This window comes from Sinocyclocheilus anshuiensis, unplaced genomic scaffold (assembly GCF_001515605.1).
Source record: "Sinocyclocheilus anshuiensis isolate Anshui unplaced genomic scaffold, SAMN03320099.WGS_v1.1 scaffold1637, whole genome shotgun sequence".
NCBI classification, from domain to species: Eukaryota; Metazoa; Chordata; class Actinopteri; order Cypriniformes; family Cyprinidae; genus Sinocyclocheilus; species Sinocyclocheilus anshuiensis.
In genome coordinates, this window is record NW_015540944.1 from 67,635 (window position 1) to 90,444 (window position 22,810).

The 22,810-nt window shown below is 33.9% G+C and overlaps 1 protein-coding gene across 7 annotated transcripts in view; it reads left to right on the forward strand.

Moving 5' to 3' along the window:
- LOC107689749 (B-cell linker protein-like) overlaps positions 1 to 22,334 on the forward strand; it is a 26,783-nt gene extending 4,449 nt beyond the window's left edge. The window contains exons 3-25 of one of the 7 annotated variants that reach the window (XM_016487881.1): positions 3,077 to 3,123; positions 6,500 to 6,565; positions 7,835 to 7,891; positions 9,025 to 9,071; positions 9,302 to 9,342; positions 10,505 to 10,634; positions 12,368 to 12,471; positions 12,554 to 12,626; positions 12,709 to 12,765; positions 12,869 to 12,894; positions 13,332 to 13,354; positions 15,201 to 15,260; positions 15,601 to 15,625; positions 16,219 to 16,267; positions 16,357 to 16,429; positions 16,524 to 16,551; positions 16,637 to 16,667; positions 17,968 to 18,058; positions 18,150 to 18,181; positions 18,550 to 18,599; positions 18,796 to 18,879; positions 20,232 to 20,387; positions 21,613 to 22,334. In XM_016487881.1, coding sequence (XP_016343367.1) covers positions 3,077 to 3,123; positions 6,500 to 6,565; positions 7,835 to 7,891; positions 9,025 to 9,071; positions 9,302 to 9,342; positions 10,505 to 10,634; positions 12,368 to 12,471; positions 12,554 to 12,626; positions 12,709 to 12,765; positions 12,869 to 12,894; positions 13,332 to 13,354; positions 15,201 to 15,260; positions 15,601 to 15,625; positions 16,219 to 16,267; positions 16,357 to 16,429; positions 16,524 to 16,551; positions 16,637 to 16,667; positions 17,968 to 18,058; positions 18,150 to 18,181; positions 18,550 to 18,599; positions 18,796 to 18,879; positions 20,232 to 20,387; positions 21,613 to 21,744 — 1,482 coding nt within the window. In that variant the 3' untranslated portion in view covers positions 21,745 to 22,334. Of the gene's footprint in view, positions 1 to 3,076; positions 3,124 to 5,099; positions 5,291 to 6,499; positions 6,566 to 7,834; positions 7,892 to 9,024; positions 9,072 to 9,301; positions 9,343 to 10,504; positions 10,635 to 12,367; positions 12,472 to 12,553; positions 12,627 to 12,708; positions 12,766 to 12,868; positions 12,895 to 13,331; positions 13,355 to 15,200; positions 15,261 to 15,600; positions 15,626 to 16,218; positions 16,268 to 16,356; positions 16,430 to 16,523; positions 16,552 to 16,636; positions 16,668 to 17,967; positions 18,059 to 18,149; positions 18,182 to 18,549; positions 18,600 to 18,795; positions 18,880 to 20,231; positions 20,388 to 21,612 lie in introns of those variants that run through there. The other 6 variants (XM_016487883.1, XM_016487882.1, XM_016487885.1 and 3 more) reach the window with 6 other exon arrangements.
- Positions 22,335 to 22,810: the final 476 nt, after the last annotated feature.

Below are 22,810 nucleotides of genomic sequence, written 5' to 3' on the forward strand. Positions count from 1 at the left end.
AAAAACTATAATAGTATACGTTTTTAAGTTGAATCGGGTGGGAAACATTTGCAGTATAACTTAACTACATTTTTCTTTTAAAGCAATTTTCAAGCCGGCCTGTTCTCAGATCAGTGTGAAAGATGAATCGTGTCAACACAAGAGTCCAGGAGCCCGTTTGCTTGTCTCTTCCTCTTTCAGCACAGAAGTAACTGCGACGTCTTGTGTGTGCGTTTCATTCAGACCGAGTGCATGGGTCGAACTCGCCCATCTCGTGGTTCTTGATGCATAATTCCTCAGATGTCTTTGACGGCCTTCATTCAGTTTTGGACCGAGTTGTGAAAGCGAGGGCTGAGTGGATGTGGGACTCGGGCTGAGACTCTGCTGAGCTTTTTAATATGCAGCTGCGATTCCAGGCCGCTGCTGAAGTGTCTCTCTCCGACTGCTGGAGAAACTGCACATAAATAATTCACTTTAGCAAGCAGCATCCAAGGAGGCGCCCGGGCGAAATATTCGATATTTTATTCTGTGTCAAAAGGCTAGGCTTGATTTTTAGGCAGGGCTAGGTGATTTTCTTGTCTTTGTCTCTTCAGAGAGTTGCGGGGATTCAGAGAGCTCAACCTCTTGCATTTGTCTCTATTAGAGCTAAATTCAGATGGTAGGGCTTTTGGATCTCAGTTCAATTCAGATGCGTAATGCAGCGAGTATTACTCTGAAAGCAGAAGGGACTGTGACAAACATTTTCATTTATAGCTCAATATTTGAGTCTGAGGCTAACTAAAGCCCTAATCATGTGGCGGTGTCAACCAAAGTTCACATGCATTGCAATCAAAATATAAAAAATAAAATAAAAATACAAAATTATAATAATATAAATAAAAGAATAATAATGATAAGTTTCCAGCTTATTCACTGGGATACTCCAGCATCCACACACAAAAAATAAAACAATAAAATACAATAAAAAATATGATGTCATTGACTATTACCATAGTTAAAAATAGCAACATTCTAAAAACAGCTTAGAACACCCTAGCAACCAGTGTTATTTTAGTATTATTGAGGTTCTATTATAGATTTGAATTGCATTTTATTTTTTTGTATCTTTTATTTTTACTTTAATTTTAGTTAAAGTTTTAGTAATTTTGTTGTGTGCTTTGGTCACCCCAACAACTGCATAGCAACGTTCTAAAAACATCCTTAGAACACCCTGGCAACCACATAGCAACATTCTAAAAACACCCCAACAACTGCATAGCAACGTTCTAAAAACACCTCAGAACACCCTAGCAACCACATAGCAACATTCTAAAAGCACCCCAACAACTGCATAGCAACATTCTAAAAACACCTCAGAACACCCTAGCAACCACATAGCAACATTCTAAAAGCACCCCAACAACTGCATAGCAACATTCTAAAAACACCTCAGAACACCCTAGCAACCACATAGCAACATTCTAAAAACACCCCACAACACCCTAGCAACCACTAAGCAACATTCTAAAAACACCCCACAACACATAGCAACATTCTAAAAACACCCCCACAACACCCTAGCAACCACATAGTGACGTGCTAAAAGCAGTGCTGCAGTGACATGGTAGCACCCTGACAAACACCCAAAACGCCTTTACACCAGGACAGCGACTTCTGCACGGCCAAACACGACTCTCATTTCCTTCAGGTGTAAAAATTTCATTCAAAATCAAGTTGCATCTTCAGGAATCTTCCTGAAGTACTAAAAAGGGCAAAATGAAAGGAGGCCCAAGACTTTCGACACAAAACATAAATAGGTAAAATACAGTAGCCGATATATTATTCAGGAAGCATTGGAGCAGAAACTTGCAGTTATAATCATTTTCTGTGGGTCTCAGAGGATTCATTCAGGATTGTTTTTCTTCCTTCTGATGGTCTGCTGATCATAACAGTCATCAAGGTCTGTCCCTTATAAAAACACTCAAATGAATGGACTTTCCCCAGCACACTTTTAGTGCATATAGCACAAGTAGATGAATTGGGACGCATCCTCAGTTTTCCCGCTGGCTAAGGACTCCACCTAGTGTTTGAAATAAGTTTTCTGATTACATGAACTCATTTGACAGCTGCTTCATATGAACTCCTTCAGGCTGTGTATTTGAATCAGTTTGTGCTCCGCAGGTGTACTGAATGTATGAATCTGATCTAATATTTGAGCCAACACATATACTCAATGAGTCAGTTATTATGTGGACAAACACCATCAGCAAACTATTCTAACAGGGCTATTTATAAAAGCTAGTTCTTCATTCTAAATTAGTAAGGGACGTAACATTGAAATAACAACCAAATTAGTCAGTGTGGTTACTGAAGGTATAAGCATACTAGTGATTAAAACATTTAACATAAATTCTATATTCCTAATAAAGCCAGTAAAGTTCATCCTAGGATCTGAAATAAAACATAAAAAGACCATATTTTTATTTTTCATGTGATTTCACCATTTGACTTGGCAACTTTTGTTACTTAGAAATTACATTTATGTGAAATAATATGTTATTCTACTATGATCCAGTGTATAAAATGTTGAGGTTTTACTGGTTAAGTATATTTAAGAGTGCAAATTCTCATCAGCTGTACTAATATTCATTATATACAGTATATACACTGAACAAAATTATAAACGCAACACTTTATACATATATATAGCTGATGAGAATGACACAAATGACATGAATTTCTGAGTCATTTTCTGAACCACTTTATGAAATTAATACACTCCAAAGTTTGAAAAAAAAAAACTATATGCAGAAATAAAGCAGGCATCCCAATTTAACAAATATTCTTTTAATATAATTAACCCTATTACAGTATTTTAATACACCAAGTACATTCATCTCTTCATCACAGAAAAGTTTCTGTGTTAAAACAAGCTTCTGTTCAGCAAAGTTACTGAGAGTCTGTGTGTGTCTGTGTCAGAAACATTCAAACAGAACACGTCTGTCACTGAATATCAACCAATTCTCTTTGTAGAAATTCACCTTGAAGTTATACAGTACAGACGAGATATGGAAAACTGTGCTCTATATGACTGACTGAACTGTTGTTTCTCTTGCAGATGCTCTCGGACGGTGACCTCAACAAATTCAGCCTCATTCATCGGCCGTAAGGAATCCATTTCTGTTTCTATTTCTAGTCTAAACTGTCCACCTCGCCGCCTGTTTATAGAAACTAGCGAAGTGAATCTCCAGTATTTTCTTCTCATGTGTTCCTCATTGATGGAGGTCAGTGACTGTCTGCTGCAATGAGGAAGCTGGACTAGTTTTACATCTATCAACGTAGTAAATTGTAGTTATTAACATAATCTGGATTACACATATTAGGTAAATGTAGTCTGATTACTTTTAGATTACTTTTGACCTAACTAGTTTATCACAGAAAAATATTTCTCAATAAACATGGGAATATTACATGGCCAAAGTCTTCCAGGTTTGAAATATTTTCATCCAGACTTCCAGAATGAATAATTAACGAAGTTCACGGGATATGAAGAAGACATAGTATTTCACAGCTATGCATCGGCAGTGTTTAATAACTTGCAATTATATGCAATTATACATGGTCTAATTGATTGAGTGGTGCTTTTGTTCAGAAGCGTTGCAAATACTATTTAAAATTAAAACCGGAAAACTGTTCAAATGTATATAAGTATTAGGTTCATTTAGAAAGGAAATGTTAAAAAGTTTAACAAAATTTACTGACATTGTGTGAATAATATGTAATCATCCATTAAAAATGTAACTGTAATCTGATTATAATCATTTTAAAATGGAATACAATCTCATTACAAGTACTTACTTTTATGTAATCTAGATTACATGTAATCAGTTACTACCCACTGTTCACTTCTAAAACTATCATTTTAGCAGTACATTTTTTTTGGTCAGAATATATACAAATACATCAGTAAAGAACATTAAATTATGTTCTTTACTTGGTTTGCGCATCTATCAGAATGTTTTCACTTCTAAATATACTTTGAGAATTTTAGGAATGCAATTTTATTTTTTATTTTATTTTTTGCACAGATACATATATATATATATTGGTCAGAATATATATTTAAAAAATCAATAACGAACATTAAATTGCTATTTTGTTTGGTTCGTACATCTATCAGAATGTTTTCACTACTAAATATAATAAAAGATTTAGACATTTTAGCAATGCAAAATTATTATTATTTATTTATTTATTTTTGCAAAGAAATAAATATAGATTTTATAAAATTTGTACAAGCACATCAGTAACAAACATTCAATAATGTTACTTTATTGTTGATCTAACGTTATATTTGCTCTCTCTATATCATTTTTAATAATTGATAAAAATATAATCATTTTCAAGCAAATTTTTTATTTTAATTTATTTTTTGACTAAATAAAGCATGAAAAAAATATATAATTTTTTCACTTCAAAATATACTATAAGATTTAGACATTTTAGCAATGCAATGTTTTTTTTGCATAGAAACAAATATTATATATATATATATATATATTTTTTTTTTCCTTTTTTTATTTATGCATTTAGCAGACGCTTTTATCCTAAGCGACTTACAGTGCATTCAGGCTATACATTTTTTACCAATATATATATATATATATATACAGTATATATAATGAAATGCATACAAGACCAACTGAGCAAAAAGTCACTGTTTCTTATCAGTTACAACTGCAACCAAAAATAAAACACATACTTTCACTATCCTTTTAAAACATTTTTAGAAAACTCAAGCAGTTTGTTTCATATCCTTGGAGTAAAATACATGTGCTCACTTGTTAAATTATGAATACAAATGCATTAAAAATCATTCATAGTGCATCCTCTTATGCATCAGGAGACTGCTGGAAGAAACAGAAGAGTGCAACAATAAAGTTCATTAAGAGAAACTTTCATTCATAATTATTATTAGACGCATTAAATGTTGCAAAAAAACACAGACAGAGAACTGAGAATGCAGAGAGGCAAGAAATAGCATCATTTAATTGAAGTGAATCAGTTCAAAGTGGCTCTAAATATAAAGGTAGCATGACATTCAACAGTAGTTTCATAATCCTCATTACCAACCACTTCTGTGGAAAAAAAATCGCCCTCAGCTGCAACATGTGCTGCTTAACCACCGATGTCCAACACACTCATTATGAGCCATTCGACTACTAGCAGCTACCCAACTACCAGTGCATACTACTAACTCACCGCAGTCGGTATAGAGGCACAGAATGGAGCATTTCAACAGATTCACGGCTCCTGCTTCGGATAAACTTAGGTAAGGCAAACTTTTAAACAATTTGGTTTCACTGTTATCTATGCATAAGGAAGTCGTCTGCGCTCAGTTTCAGTCGGACTACCACTAGTTAAAGATTTACGTTTCAAACAGTATTTCAAACACTGCTTTTTCAATAAATCAATACGTTTGCGTTTGGTAAATCTCTGTGTGCATGCAATAGAAAAACAGCAAATGATTGATAAATTCAAATGTTTGTTTTTTTTATCTGGATCTCTCAAAACTAGCAGGAAGCTTTTGAAATGTCACTGAAATCATTATTTATAAAAAGTACATAATTAAAGATATAATCAGCTTGCCAACAATACTTGATGCCAATGAAGGTCAGTGAAGGTCGTATTGATTGATGGAGTTATTGCAGTTGGTGAGTTCATGGCTGGAACTGTGTTGAATTTCTACACTGCGGTGAAGTGTTGTGAGGACTGTAATTATATGCATTACATGTCTCTCCTACACAGACACAGACGTGAAGCAGCTCAGACGGAGTCTGTCAGAAGCAGTTCACTTTGTATCTGATAAGCTGTTCAAACACACAGTTCAGGCTTTACGCTTGAACAGAACGTCTGAGAGCCTCACGAAGCTGATTAATGATTGCTTTGCAAATATCTAACTATTGGTTATCTATCTATTAAAGTTCAAAAGTGTGATTTTTTTAAAGAAATTTATATTTTTATTCAGCAAGGATGCATTACATTTATCAAAAGTGACAGTAAAGTTATTTACAATGTTACAAATTATTTCTATTTCAAATAAATGCTGTACTTCTGAACTTTCTGTTCATCTGTGAATCCTGAAAAATAAAATGTATCACAGTTTCCACAAAAATATTGGGTGGCACAACTGTTTTCAACATTGATAATAATCAGAAATGTTTCTTGAGCAGCAAATCAGCATATTAGAATGATTTCTGAAGATCATGTGACACTGAAGACTGGAGTAATGATGCTGAAAATACAGCTTTGATCACAGCAATAAATTATATTTTAATATATATTCACATAGAAAACAGCTGTTTTAAATTGTAATAATATTTCACAATTTTTACTGTAATGTTGATCAAATTAATGCAGCCTTGGTGAGCAGAAGAGAGTTATTTCTATTTAAAAAAAAGAACAAAAAATCTTACCAACCCCAAAATTTTGATCTACATGTGCTTTTATTAACTCATTCTTGTTTTGTTTTGTTTTTCAGGCAGCTCCAAAAAATGGTTCAAGACATAAAAAAGAATGACGACAGCCTTTTCAACAGACTAAAAAGGTGTGTTATAGTCTACATACTTCATTAATTGAAACACAACAGGAGAAGACAAAGTTATCAAAGTTATGTTTTGAGTTTAAGACGTGAGGAAACATCTGGTGACCGTCCTCAAACACATTTCCTCTCACTTCCTCTATTCATACCGAGCAATAGTCCCAAAACGCTCATTAGGTGTGGCATGCATGACTGAAACGATATCAAATTTACAGCAAAAGCACGCAGTTGTTATTAATGAAGGAACACTTGCTGTACAAAAACACGTACGTGTTCATTATTGTAACATGATAACCCAAAAGCAGTTTGAGCACATTTTATGTTTATAGATGTAATTATTTGTTGTGTTTGCCAAGTATCACTGATACTATTGTTCATGCTTACGGTTTAGGGGTTTTCCGAAACCTTCAATACGAAGCTCTAGTGCACTAATGCATTGCATTTTTGTTCCACACCATTTGTGCTCCAGACATGAATGATTCCTCAAATCATGCGGCTTGTTGACGAAAGGTGTGCTGGTACTTTACCTAAGAAACTAGATTTACAAGTTTCAGCAACAAAATACACCTAGAATCTTGCAGATGAGTTTTACACAGGCAAACCCCACTGATATTTTCTTTAGGAAGCGTAAAACACTTTAGCAAATGATAGATCAATCAATCAGAGTTTTGCCCTACATCATGATTTGCAAAAAAGGCCTAATATTTCCTAATATAATGTCAAAAAAAAAACATTCCATTACGTACAAAAAAAAAAAAAAAAGATTTTTCAATGTATATACTGTATGTATCAGCTTTAATGCATCTATCAGAATAACAAAAGCTGACAGTCGAATGTCAGAAGTTTGTTTTAATGAGAAAAAGAAGTACTAATTTAACTTACAATCTTCAAAGGAGTGGAAAAGGGGAAAGTGATAAGGATTAGGCATCAAATAGTGAAAAAGAGCTGAGAGTGGATCAAGATAGTTGTAATCTGGCTCAGATTCAGACAGGAATCACGTGTTTGTGGCGTGTTTCTGCTGATTAATGGAGAATGCAAGACTTCTTCACATTACTGTATACAGTTGTTGTCAAAAGCAGAAATGCAGCAAAATGCACAGATTTCGTGAGAAAGTGTGCTCCAGCAAAACAGACACTATTTTTGGAATCAGTACCTCAAAATGAGTTTAAAAATATATATATATTAGATTTCATTCGGCAAATATGATGCAGGGCCGTGTTATTCATCAATATACATAACTGAAATCTTTTGTCTCTTAATGTATTCATTTCTAAGGTTTCAGACTGAACAAACAGCTAATATTCTCAAAACCGGGAGAAATACACTGGACCGGTATGATCAGTGTTTCACTCTGTTTCTGTGTTCAATCTTCAACCTTAAAACCAAGCATGTGTGTCTTTACCTGCACGTGTTTGCTTAAAAAAAAAAAAGAAAAAGAAAAAAAGCTTATTTGTAAGTTAATTTTGCCTTATTTTTACATTTAATTTAATTATTTAACTTATTGATTGAATTAAATTTTTTATTTATTTTAATTTAACTATTGAATTCAATTTATTTCATGGTTTATTTAAATTATTTAATTTATTTTTTAATTATTTAAATTAATTTGTTTATTTAATTATTTATTTTAATTTTAATTAATTTAATTATTTAATTTTATTTATTTAATGATTTAATATAATTATTTTTTATTATTTAATTTTAAGCAAATTATCTTGCTTAAATGTTTGATCAAAGCTCATATCAGGACGTCCTTTAAGGGTCCTGCTTTGATCCTCTCTGTCTGTATAAACAAAAAAAAGTATGAACTGACTTTAACTTTTCTATTGTCCTCTTGCATTATCAGCACATGTTTTTTCTGTTTAACACTGTAAAGCTGCTTTGACACAATCTGTATTATATAAAGCGTTATATAAATACAGGTGACTTGACTTGACTACACTCTTAAAAATAAAGGTGCTTCAAAAGGTTCTTCAAGCGATGCCATAGAAGAACCATTTTTGGTTCCAGAAAGAAGCATTCAGTCAAAGGTTCTTTAAAGAACCATTTCTTTCTTACCTTTTTATAATCTGAAGAACCTTCTTTCGCCACAAAGAACCTTTTGTGAAACAGAAAGGTTCTTCAGATGTTAAAGGTTCTTTATGGAACCATTTAGACAAAAAGGTTCTTCTATGGCATCGTGAAGCACCTTTATTTGTAAGAGTGTATGTGAAGAAATGGCACCAGATGCCCACCGTAACGTCTACGAGAGCTTAGACTTACTCTAATCTGGCCTTTAACTTTAACAACCGCCTCGTTATGCTGTGTCCTGCCGTTGTGTGTTTTTGCTTTCGTATGTTGTAGATTACATGTAATTATGTGCTTAAACGTTGCTGACAGATGAAACTCAGCATTCTATCACTAATCCACAGCAATGAACTCTGAAGAGCTTCCTGTGTTTTGGGTTGCTTTTGATTTTGTTTCAGAATAAAGAAGAAAAGACCTCCGAAAGTACCAGTACGAGACTATCAAGGCAAGTTCAAGTCTGAACTAGAAAGTGAATGAGCAGCTGAAAAATGTGCGAGTATTTTTACCAGATCCGATCCTTAAAAAACTGCTTTAGCTGATGTAACTCAAGGCAGTCGGGAGAATTTTCAGTACATTTATGGACCATCAAATCACAATTATATCTAAGTGAATGATAAATGTTGTCATTTGTATTTTTAGCTACGTACCTCATGATCATGTTGTGTCACTTTTCAGGCGAAGCTCCAGATTCTGAGAAGGACTCTGACTCAGAATTTGTAAGTGCATTAGTTTACTTCAGTAAAAGACATTCTCAGCTCGCTTACAGCAGAACTTTTACAAATGTGATGCTGAATGAATGTAACATCAGTAATAATTTAATGCACAATGCAATAACTGTAGCCCATGCGCATGCAATTCAATATTCTACCTCAAATATGTATGCAAAAGCCATTTTACGCGAACTGAAAATGTCTGAAAGCTGATGGGTCTAAGTAGTGAAATAACATTTTAATGCAATTTTATATTAAAAACTAAATTTGGTGTAGAAACGATTTTCACTCAGAAATTGCAAGTAAATTTCACAAACAATTTAAACATTTAAGCAAATATAAAATTTACAAATAAAAATGAAAACGGAAAATAACAAAAAAAATTAAAACTGAAAATATAAAAATTAAAAAACTAAAATATTAATAAAAAACTAACTAGTTGCCAAGGAAAATGAAAACAGAGTATAAAATAAAAATAAAAATGCAAATGAAAAAAGGTTAAAAAAAAAAAATATATATATATATATATTGAAAAAAATTGCCTTTAAAGTTGTCCAAATGAAGTTCTTAGCAATGCATATTACAAATCAAAAATTAAGTTTTGATATATTTACAGTAGGAAATTTACAAAATATCTTCATGCAAAACTGAAATAAAAGTTAATAAAAACAATATAGACGTATAAAAAAATAACTAACAAAATGACAATAAAAACTAAATTATTTAAAAATTTAAATGTAAAATGTAAAAGTAAAATTCAAAATTAAAATGTAAAAGTAAAACTGCAAATGAAAAATAACCACAAATTTAAATAAAAATAAAAACAGAAACTAAAATAAAAATGCAAATGAAAATGGTAAAAATAAAAATGAAAATGTAAATAAAAATAGTAATAAAAACTATAATCTCAATGATACTAAAATAGCACTATCATGTACACCTAATTAAATCAAATCTTAAGTTCTACATTTATTTGAAACAATAATGACTGCTGACATGTCAAAGATGTTTCAGATGAAATATCTAAGCTTTAAGTGAAACATTTTCAAAATGAATGAGCAAAAAAGTGTTACAATCAAACAGATGTTCCAGTTTAACTGATGTAAAAGCATGACATATAAAGAGACAGGAAATACATTGATCACATACACGTCTTTAACTATAACAGGACAGCGATACGTACGAGGACCCTCAGGGCGATCATGACGACAACTACGAACCTCCGCCGAGGCTTCAAGGTCACATGAAGGCCTTTACGGTCAGCCCGTCCATCACCAACCCCAGAGGAGAGTATGTGGGTGAGTAAAATCAGCATGAAATCAAAACTGACTCATGCTCATAAGTGGTATGTTATTGTTTCTTATGGGGGCGTCTGTAATAATAAATCTGCATGGCACCTCAGTGATAAAACTCATGCATTCGGATGGCAATTTACTGTTCAGACGGTAATTGTTTCTCATGAGGACATAAGGTCGTTTACAGCAGCTAGTCATCTGAATCTAGAATGTCATTCTTTTTTCCACATCATGCACATAAAGCCTCCCAGCAGAAGTCGTTTCGTAAATCCTTTTTGACCACTGCCAAGCACCGTACGCTAATTGTTGTGCTTCACGGTAATGCACACGCATTTTAAATGTGGACAGTAAAATATTTCAGAATTTAAATATTACTGAAATCCTTGAAAATGTTTACTACAATAATTTTATGACGCTACTCACTGAGTGGGAGCTGCTATGAAGAAAAAGGAAAAAAAAGAACAAAAATTGCGTAATATTTTAAATGGGCAATTATTACGGTATGCAATAAATGTGCATACTTATTTAAGAATAAAAAATGGGGAAATTGACACGCAATAGTTTTCTGTCATGCATTTTATCTCTAAAAAAGGATGGATGTCTTTTTAAAAATATGGAAATTAGCAGAAATAATCTGACCCAGCAATTTGTTTGATTAGTAAAATGATTAGTTGTGCAAGCCCTAACTTAAATAAATGTATATGATAAATATTTTACACATTTATTGCATAATGGCCCGTTTAAAAAATATTTGTGATTTTGTTTGCTTCTTCTTTAAAGCGCCCACTTACTGTAGTGGAATGGCGAAGTAATATTATATATGCAAACATTCAGTAAAAAAAAAGTGTCCATATTTAAAATGTGGATGGTAGTGGTTAAAAACTCAGAGATGTGAATTCTGTATAGAAATAGAAACTAACAAAATGACAACAAAAAAAAAGAAGTAAAATGTAAAAATAAAAATGAAAACGGAAAATAACAAAAAGCAAAAAATGACAACAAAAAAGTCAAAAATAAAAACAGAAATAAAATAAAACGGAAAATGTAAAAATAAAAAATAATTTTACAAATGTGAATAAAATTTTGATCTCAATGATAATAAAATAGCACTGTCATGTACGTCTAATTGAATTAGTTTTAAATGTGCTTGGTAGTGATTAAAACTTTTGGACTGATCCCCTCTTGTAAACTCAGAGATGTGGATTCGTATGCAATTGAATCACGAACTTGCTGTTCTTTAGAAAAACACTGGCGTTCTGGATTCAGACAGCAATAACATCACAGACTAGCTCCTGTAAATGAGAAACAATGTACAAAGAAACACAAAAAGGCTTTATTGCGAATGATTCACTGGTGCACTTTTAATAAAAAAAAAATAAACATTAAGTTTTGCCCAACATTTTTCGCTCTCAATCTCGTCATGTAAAGAAAAATGAGTTGCGAAAAGCATTTCGGGTTGATTTAAAACTCTGTCATCATTTCCTCCCCCACATGTCTTTCCAAACCTGCATGAGGTTGTTCTATCGTATACAGAAGGTTGTTTTGAATGAAATGTGATTTCTTTCTTTCTTTCTTCATTTTTGGAGCATAAAAGCCTCTTCAAAAGTGTGAACACCTTTTGTGTTCAACAGAATCAAAAATGTGAGCAACATGAAATGACGAAAGACTAAAAGGTTCAGTTCTACAAAAGGAAAGTTCTGTAAAGCATGTAAAACCAGATTTCCTGTGTCTCGCAGACAGCTGTCGTGGTCGACCGGCGAAACCAAACCATCCTTTCCAAATGCAACAGAGGCACAAACCCCCACGACCGACCCACCGCAGCCTGACAGAGGAAGAAGATGTAATAACACTTGTACTATTAACACAGAATTTCATTTAGCGCACAATAAACTCCTGATACTGAAGCACTCTCCTCCGTTCAGGGCGATTACATTGAGCCGGAGGACGAAACAGTTGATGATAATTACATTGAGCCCATTGAGAAAACACCATCAAGTAAGATGACAGAGGAAGGCCTTTATTTTGATGCACACTGACTGTAAATCAAGCCCTAATGGTGCGTAATGTCTGTTAATAGAGCCGCAGGTTAACAGAGGAGTCAAACCGTGTGTTCCTGCTCATGTAAACGCTCCGGGTGAGACTTTCATGAGATTATTTCAAGAAGCGCACTGCAGTTTGATTCGATTTCTTTGATCAAATACTCATATATTACACTCTACATTCTCCTTTTTTTTTAGATTTCTATGAGGTTCCTGATATGAAGGTGAGCTGAAATCAAAAGAGCTTGGTCCAGGTCACTGATGTGATATTCAGATCAAAAAAAAAGAGAAAAGTCTCATTAGATTCTAGTAATACAATTATGAAAATCATGATTTTATTATTATTAGTTAAAAGTTAAAATCAGCATCACATCATACATAATATAATATTTTTTTATATTTACAATCATATTTATTTTTTTTATATTTATAATAATATTTTATAATAACATTTTTTATGTATTTATATTTAAGTTTTTACATTATTTTTTAATTTTTAACATTTTATTTTATATATAACTTATTTCTATAATTTTGGCATGAAATATGACCTGGACAGGTAGTACAACAAGTAACAACATGCATTATATATAATATTAATTTATGGACTATTAATTTGCTTTATAACTGCTCTGACAAAATGCTTTGTGTTTAATTATAGGAGAATGTTCAGTCTAGGACAAGGTAAAACGCCTTCAAAATTAACCCTAATAGGTACCCTAGCAACTGCATAGCAACACTCTAGCAACAACTCCGAGTACCTTAGCAACAGCGACGCAACACCTTAGCAACCACCCCAGGTACCCTAGCAACAGCATAGCAACACCCTAGCAACCGCCCCGGGTACCCTAGCAACCGCATAGCAACACCCTAGCAACCATCCCGGGTACCCTAGCAACCACATAACGACACCCTAGCAACTGCCCTGGGTACCCTGGCAACCACATAGCAACACCTTAGCAACCACCCCGGATACCCTAGCAACCGCATAGCAGCAACCTAGCAACCGCCCTGGGTACCCTAGCAACCGCATAGCAACACCATAGCAACCTCCCCGGGTACCCTAGCAACCGCATAGCAACACCCTAGCAACCGCCCCGGGTACCCTAGCAACCGCATAGCGGCAAACAATTTTCCATGTCTGGAAAATAGCGATTGAATATTGAATGTTACATAATTCTCTCATGAAAGCTTTAAATATTAAAATCCTAAAAACAAACAACTCTTTACCGTTCCAGTCCGAAGTTCTCCATTAACATGACGTACCACCATTTCCTCAGCTCTGCCATGTCCAGCTGCTCAAAACATAAAAGTTAATGCCCTTTGTAAGTTACATTGTCTCAAAGTTACTGAAAACTATACTAATACTTACAATTGTGTAGTCAAATGGGGCATCCAGCACTATGTACAATGCAGACTATAAATGAAAGACAAGTCAGTATTAGGGCAAAAACAATACAAATTAACCACAAACATATTGTACACATCTTACCATCAACATAAATACACCACAGTCGTTTCCATATGGTTGTCCTGGAAAACCCTTAAATATAATTAAATATGACATTCTTGTTGGAAATCAACTGCCCTGGGTACCCTAGCAACCGCATAGCAACACCATAGCAACCTCCCCGGACACCCTAGCAACCATGCCGGGTACCCTAGCAACCGCTCTAGCAACCACCCCAAGTACCCTAGCAACCGAATAGCAACACCTTAGCAACCACACGGGTATTCTAGCAGCTGCATCTATCTATCTATCTATCTATCTCTGACGGACTGTATTGCCTTCAAAACATTCTAACTTTAAGCTTTTAAAACTACTTTAAACTTCAAACTATTTCAGACTGAAAACCATCAAACTTAAAACTTTTTAAAACTTCTTAAACTTTTCAAACTTTTTCAAACTTTCTGGTCCGGCTTTCTCAAGCCAACTTAAAGTTTGTCTTGACAAACTTTTTTATCTATCTATCTATCTATCTATTTTTTTATCTATCTATCTATCTATCTATCTATCTCTGACAGACTGTATTGCCTTCAAAACTTTCAAACTTTAAGCTTTTAAAACTACTTTAAACTTCAAACTATTTCAGACTGAAAACCATCAAACTTAAAACTTTTTAAACTTCTTAAACTTTTCAATCTTTTTCAAACTTTCTGGTCCGGCTTTCTCAAGCCAACTTAAAGTTTGTCTTGACGAACTTTTTTATCTAGTTTTTATTACACACATTAAACTTTAAGATAATTATGTTGAACTTAGTTTTCATTAGCAGTAATTACAGCACTAATAATATTCAATATATATAAAAACATGTCAGTTTGACCAATGTAAGTTGGCAGTTGCACAGTACATGAATATGAGACGTGAATATCCATACATTAAAATCTACACTACAATTCTTTCTAAAAGAGCAACAACAGCCCTTGATGATTCAGTCCTGAACTTCCTCATGTCCTTTGTTACTGAGACACACATCACATGCTTCCCTGTTCTGCTGTTCTCTGTCAATAAATGCTTTTTTCTGATCAGCAGGAGTAACTCGACTCTACAACCCAACACACAGATGGCGCCACCTAAAGCCAGTCCACGGTATTACACAATCATTATTTTCTCAAGACAAATTACAAACCACTAGATTAGCCCTGCATTCACGGTTACTCAGCACCCTTACAAACATTCACCATTATAACCATGTCAAAATACTATACTAGTTTCTATCAAAATACGTTAGATGCATACATACATACTTCTTCAGGTTCATTGTTTTGGTTCTCTAACTATGTGAAACATTTGAGACAATGACAATGTCACTGCCGTCTTCGAAAACACTACAAAATATGCCTGAGATACGAGATTTAGAGGAAAGAGTTAAATGCAGAAACAAACAAACAAACAATTTAAGTTTTTCATGTTTTATCTATTCATACAGAATCAGAAGGCCAACAATAACTCCAGTGAGTATTAATGGTTTTTTTAATGTGTGTGTATATATATATATATATATAATTTTAAAAATAAGAATGTAAAAAATACTTCATAAGAAATAAATAAAAATAAGTAAAATTTTACAATGCAGACATTTGTTAACATTAAAAATTAAAAATCAACAATACTTTTACAGCATTTATTAATTTGAGAAAATATTAATTTCAACCTTTACTAAAACATGCTTAAAATCAACAGTTATATCTGTTAATATTAATGCATTGTGAACATGAATAATATTTTTAAATAGCATTAACTACATACATATATATATATATATATATATATATATATATATATACTTCATAGTAGTATATAGTATACTGTATATCTAATTGTTAGTTAATCTTAGCTAATGCATTATCTATTGTTAACAAATGAGACCCTATTGTAATATGTTAACAATAATTCTCATATTGTCCCTTATATTTTATGGGTCCCATAGTGCAAATGTACAACATGTACACGTGATTTGCTATTATAAGTGACCTATATGTCGATATAAGAGTGTAAATGCATGCTTTGAATGGAGATTATGATGACAGTCTGCATGTGTTTTGAGCAGGAACCACAGTCAGAGGATGAGTATGAGGTGTGTGACGCAGACGACAGTGAGTATCAGTCACAAACCAGGCCTGAGCAAATGAATGCATGAAAAACAAATCACAGACAGCAACCATATGTGTCTGATTCTCATTAGGTGTTAATGAAGGGCCAGAGGAGACCACAGAGGCCCGGAGAACATCAATACCCACGCCGCGACCTAGAGACCTGTAAGTGACTCCCTTAAACCCTGAACAATAATAAATCAAATCTGCCATAATATCAGGCTCACTATCTAACAGTTCATCACTGCTGATCTTTTAGGAAGAAACCAAATCCTGCTTTGATAGCGGTATGGACTCGTTTATCTTATCTAATCTGTACTATTTAACGGTAAATCAAAACATTCTGTGACAAACACTTTTCCATTTTTGCAGAAACCAAACATTCCTCGCAGAGACAGTGAAGGTAACTACCAAAATCAGTGCAAAAGCAATGGCTATGTTCAGAACAGAAGCATATGGCATTATATATGGTGCATTCTGTACAATTTTAAAAAGCAAGATGCAAAACAATGCTTTATGCTATGATAAATGTTTCAAGCAGTAATATACGACACTGTTGTCATGTGACCTCACTGCATTTGTAATTCAACAAGAGATGCCCATTCATGATCTCCGAACTAAATCCAAGTTTAAAAATGTCTTTAATTTTGGTAGTCAAACTGGTGCAGTATTCCACAAAATAAGCTCTGTTTTATAATGTGCAATTTGTAAGATCCATCCGTGCATAAAGAAAATCAGCATACTGCACAAATAAAATCTACACTATTGGTCAAAGTGATGCTGAATTCCACAAATTAAGCTCTGTTTAATAATGCACAATTTGGCAGATCCATGCATGCATACAGAAAATTAGCATACTTTACATCTGCATACTTTAAGCTAATGTGCAATTCGGCAGATCTAAGCATGCATGCACAAAAATATTGTACTGCACAAATATTCCATAAAGTAAGCTCCATTTCATAATCCACAATTTGGCAGATCCATAAATACGTTAGAAAATTTGCATACTGTACATTTCTGATGCAGTATTCCGCAAAGTAAGCTCTGATTTATAATGCACAATTTTGGCAGATCCATGCATGCATGAAGAAAATTAGCACGCTGCACGAATTAAATCTACACTACATTTGGTCAAACTGATGCAGTTTTCCTCAAAGTAAGCTCTGTTTTACCGTACAATGCGGAATTTGGCAGATCCATGCATAAACGCATACAGAAAATGAGAATACTGCACGTTTCTGATGCAGTATTCCACAAAGTAAGCTGTTTTATAATGCACAGTTTGGCTGATCCAAGCATGCATGCATACAAAAAAAGTAGCATACTGCACAAATAAAATCTTCACTGCATTTCGTTAAACTGATGCAGTATTCCACAAATTAAGTTCAGTTTTAAATGCACAACTTGACAGATTCATGCATGCATGCATACAGAAAATTAGCATACTGCATGTTTCTGATGCAGTATTCTGCAAATGAAGCTGTTTTATAATGCACAATTTGACAGATCCATGCATGCATAAAGAAAATTAGCATACTGCTCAAGTAGTATGCTATTCTGAATATAGCCAATGACTTGTAGATGTGACCGACATGAGAGTTTCCTGCACTTTTATAAAGAGTAATTTTAACTATGACCTTGTATTGTTTTAGAGTACATTTTAAAGTTGCCTATTAACAATTGCATGATCTCTGTTACAGCCACATCAATTAAAACAACAGCAGTAACTTTACCACGAAGCCCACCAGACACCATGCCGAGCCCATCGGCAACAGGGTTCCATCGAGCCAAGTAAAAAACAGTTTCATTTTCTCCTGTAGGCATAAACTATCATAATTTTATGAACAGAAGAACTAAACTACAGTCTCCTTTTCTGTTACAGGATGCCTCTGCCTCGGCAGCTTCCCTCTCAGAGTAAGATTCACGCTTTTTCAGTTTGCAATGGACATGTTTTTTTAGTTGGGGTCACAATTTCTGGCAACATTGTTGACTTGACTGCACAGACACTATTGGAAGAGAGCTGAACTGAGCTGGACGATGACATAACTGAATCAACAATGAACTGACTTTAACTGATAAGCTGACTGTTGTCTATTGTCCTCTTGCATTATCAGCACACGCTTTTCCTGTTTAACACAATCTGTATTATATAAAGCGCTATATAAATAAAGGTGACTTGACTTTTTTCTGTCCATAAGGTCAATATAAACATCAAAACTTTCTGACAAAGTCTTGATTAATTAATTTTCTAGCTGTTGATTAGTATGGTTTTATTTCCACAGGCAGAGGGATGTTGCCTTCAGACAGCAGATCAGCTAGAGATGCTGAAGAGGTGATTGCAATTACTGACTTGCGTTTACTTCTTTATGTATACATTTTCATTTTTTCATTTATAGGGTTTGGCTCTGACAGAAAATGAAAAATGCATGTTTGTGTGTCTCAGTTCGCAGCATAACTACTATAATCAAGAACATCCCAGCATGCACTTACAGCGTCTGTCAGTCTAACTGTCCTGTTCTCTCACACAGGAAGCTGGTGTGTATAAAAAGGTTTGGTATGCCAGCAGCTGTGACCGCAAGACAGCAGAGGACGCTCTCCTACGCTCAGCTAAGGCACGTCAGACCTGCACGAAATAACACAAAACTAGACTGAAAGACACTGCATAATAAATACAAGCCAGTTGCCAGGTCTGCTTGACAAAACCAGCCCATGCCAGTCAAAAACAGCCCAAAGTAGAGCAATGACCATATCCCAAATATCAAAACTCAAAATGTCATTTCCATACCTAAAATACATATTTTACAGTCACTGTTATGCACATTGATCATAAACGCAGCTCAAAGGCGTTCTACCAGTGGCCCTCTTTCACAAAACTTAACATCTAGTGCAGTTTTATGCAAAATGTTTCAATACAAACATTTCAGTCAAATGTAATTCATACAATATTTCAAACCTTTAACCCACGAGGGAAAATCAACCAAAATCAAAGTTTAAAAGCAGCCCAATTTCCGTGGAAAAAAACATGCTTTAATGGTTAAAATATATTTACTGTAGTGGTCACCATGGAAATCTACAAATGTGACCCTGCAGCACAAAAGCAGTGTTAAGTCGCTGGGGTATATTTGTAGCAAAAGCCAACAATACATTGTATGGGTCAAAATTATAGATTTTTCTTTTATGCCAAAATCATTAGGATATTAAGTAAAGATCATATTCCATGAAGATATTTTGTAAATTTCCTACCGTAAATATATCAAAACTTAATATTTGATTAGTAATATGCATTGCTAAGAACTTCATTTGGACAACTTTAAAGATGATTTTCTCAGTATTTTGATGTTTTTGCACCCTTAGATTCCTAAAAATCCATACATCAATGGAAAGCTTATTTATCCAGCTTTCAGATTATGTCTTTTGAAATTTAAGACTGGTTTTGTGCTCCAGGGTCACAAATACTATAGTTGGACTACGTTCACTTTAGTAAAACCATGGTTAAATTTCATAAGGGACTGTCAGTAAAAGGCTGTTGCACACATAATATGCAACCTTTTTATTCTGACAGTGTATGATTTATATTAACATTACAGAATAGAACATGATCGATATGAACTTTTAACATTCAGTTTAAATAAATGCATTTGCACATATTATATCATATGTACTGTGGCTCTTTTGGGAAAATGCATTAACCTAAAATGGAAAGAAAAAAAGGCTCTTTGGTCAAAAAAGGTTCCCGACCCCGGCTTTACAACATCACCAGATTATTACTGGCTGCTGTATCATTCCTGTAGTGGTGCTTGCAACGCCAAGTTCATGGGTTCGGTTTCCAGGGAATGCATGAGCTGATGAAGTGTTTAAAAGTAATGTAAGCTGCTTAGGATAAAGCGTCTGCCAAATGCATCAATGTAAATATCAGTCTATCCCTGCTTGAGATGTAATGCTTATTTGTCTGATTTGATTTCAGGACAGCTCTTTTCTGCTCAGGAAGAGCTCTGGTGTGGACGCGCAGCAGCCGTATACACTGGTGGTGTTTTACAACAGCCGAGTTTACAACATCCCTGTCCGCTACATCGCTTCCACCAAACAGTATGCTTTGGGGAAAGAAAAACAAGGAGAGGAGGTAAAAACAGACATGGATTTGCCCCAAAAGTATTTGGATACTTACTTACTAAATTCAAAAATGAAAATGTTGTTATTACTTGCTCATCCTCATCTCAATCTAAACTCAATAATATTTAACTGATGCCCTCATAACTTTTAAATAAGCGTGACTTAAGTGTCCAAATACATTCTGGTGTCTATGCAAGTTTGTTTCCACCATGTAATAAAAATAAAAAAGGTAATTGTAACTTTATATCTCAGAATTCTGACTTTTTTCCCTCTTTTTTATCTCGTAATTCAGGCTTTTTTCTCTCAGAATTCTGAGTTTACATCTTGCAATTCTCTTTTTGTTTCTACCACAGAATAAAAAGTAAAAAAGGTTATTGCATCTTTATATCTCACAATTCTGACTTTTTTCCACTAGTCGTATAAACTCAGAATTGAGAGAAAAGAAGCCTGAATTGTGAGATATAAACTGGGTGTGATATTTATAATATAAACTGTGATATTTATCGGCTGCGCAATAATATCGTAATTATCAATATGCATGCTGACATTGTCGAGTATGTCACTCACTTTGCAAAAAACAAACAAAAGTCCAAAAGCATTGACTGCATGATGCATCCTATTAGAATGCAGCTAGAATTCCCCAATAATTCAAGTTATGAAAGCAAAAAAATTCCCTGAAGAGGTTTTTGTTTTTTATATTTATATGTTAAGTAATCTTACACAAGCAATAGTGCTGCTTTCCTAAATAGGCCTTATTAGTGTGTGAGCACTGAGCAATATTCATTTTATACAACATTAATTTTAAACAACAGTTTGTTGAGCATACTGAGCGAGTAACATTTTTAGAAAAAATACTATCTGTTTTTTTTTTCAACAGCGAAAATAGAATCAGCCGTTTGGAATGAATCACTTGAATGAATGATTCAATGAATCACTCATTAAAACAGAGACTTGCTGCCACCTACTGGCAGTTTTAGTGTCACATTTATTTATCCATGACAGGCCTAAACCAGCCAAGGTACCAACACAAAAAAAATATATATTATATTATTTGTTGTCAGTATGCTCACCCCTAAAATAAACTCAGATTTGCGAGAGAGAGTAAAAAAAAACTGAATTATGAAATAAAAAAGTCACGGAAAAACAAGCTTCCATAGGTGTCACTGCATGAGATGAAAAGAGGTAGAAGTCAGCTGTCAATCACTAAACTCTCTTCTCTCTCTCTCTCTCTCAAGCGTTTCAGCAGCGTCTCAGACATCATCGAGAACCACCAGAAGAATCCTCTAGTGCTGGTCGACTCACAAAGCAACACCAAAGACTACACCAAACTCAGACACGCAGTCAAGCCGACAAATATAACTGCATAGAGGGGTGCTGGCATTCAACTGTGTGGTAGTTTCACATTTACCTTAATAGAGGATGGAAACAGATACGCTTGCAAAGCTGGCACTTGCTGCTACTTTTATAACTTATTAGGCTGAATGACAGGTCACGGGCCGAGACTCTGTATTTTTATTTTGACGGTGACAAAAGTATGTGTTGCGCGTTTAAAAATACAGCATAGGAGAATGTGTCCTGTGCAAACCACCCCGAAAAACAGGGAGAAGAGCAATGTTATATAAAGATACGCAAATATGGTACAGCTGTAGAGTTTATACATGTATCTGGGTGTATGAATCGTTGTATAAACACATTTGTTTTATATTACAAGGTGTGTTGAGTTAAAAAAAAAAATGTTTTTTAATTAAAGCGATTGTTTTGTGTATTATGTTATGTCAAATTATAATAATTTGCACTGTGCAACCCTAAATATTTGCATAAGGGGGAATATTTGTCACGTGGCTACTGGGTTTTATATTTATATTATACAAACATTTGTACACTAGAGGGGTCATACACAAGTACAGATTTATATTAAAGATATTCAATCATTTACAAGCTTTCCCTGTTTTAATTGCCTTTTGAAATCTTGCAAAAAAATTAAATATAATAAGATACAAATATTCTTTGGAGCTACTTTACAAGAGTATGTCGCCTAAAACTAGTAAAAAACAAGGCACAAATCAAATTATTTTCTACCACATAAGAGGCTACAGTTGGTTCTGTGGCTACATTTGTTCAACAACGTGCCTGTAATTTCATTTACATCACTTTTTAAGTTTTAAGACACTTTTTAAATGCTACATAAATGCTTGTTTTCTTTAGTAGTGGTTTTAAACTTTCAGATCATCTATTAAGTTAGGATGAGTTTTGTGAATTCTAGTCTTGTATCTAAAATTTCATTATATTTTTGTAATATTTATTTTTCAGTATACAAGTGAAACTGTTAAAAAAACACTGAAAACAACTGTTAAAACACATTAAGACAGTCTGATATGCTTTTTCTTAAAGAGCTACATTTACCTCAGACAAAAAAAAATCAATTTTCAAAAT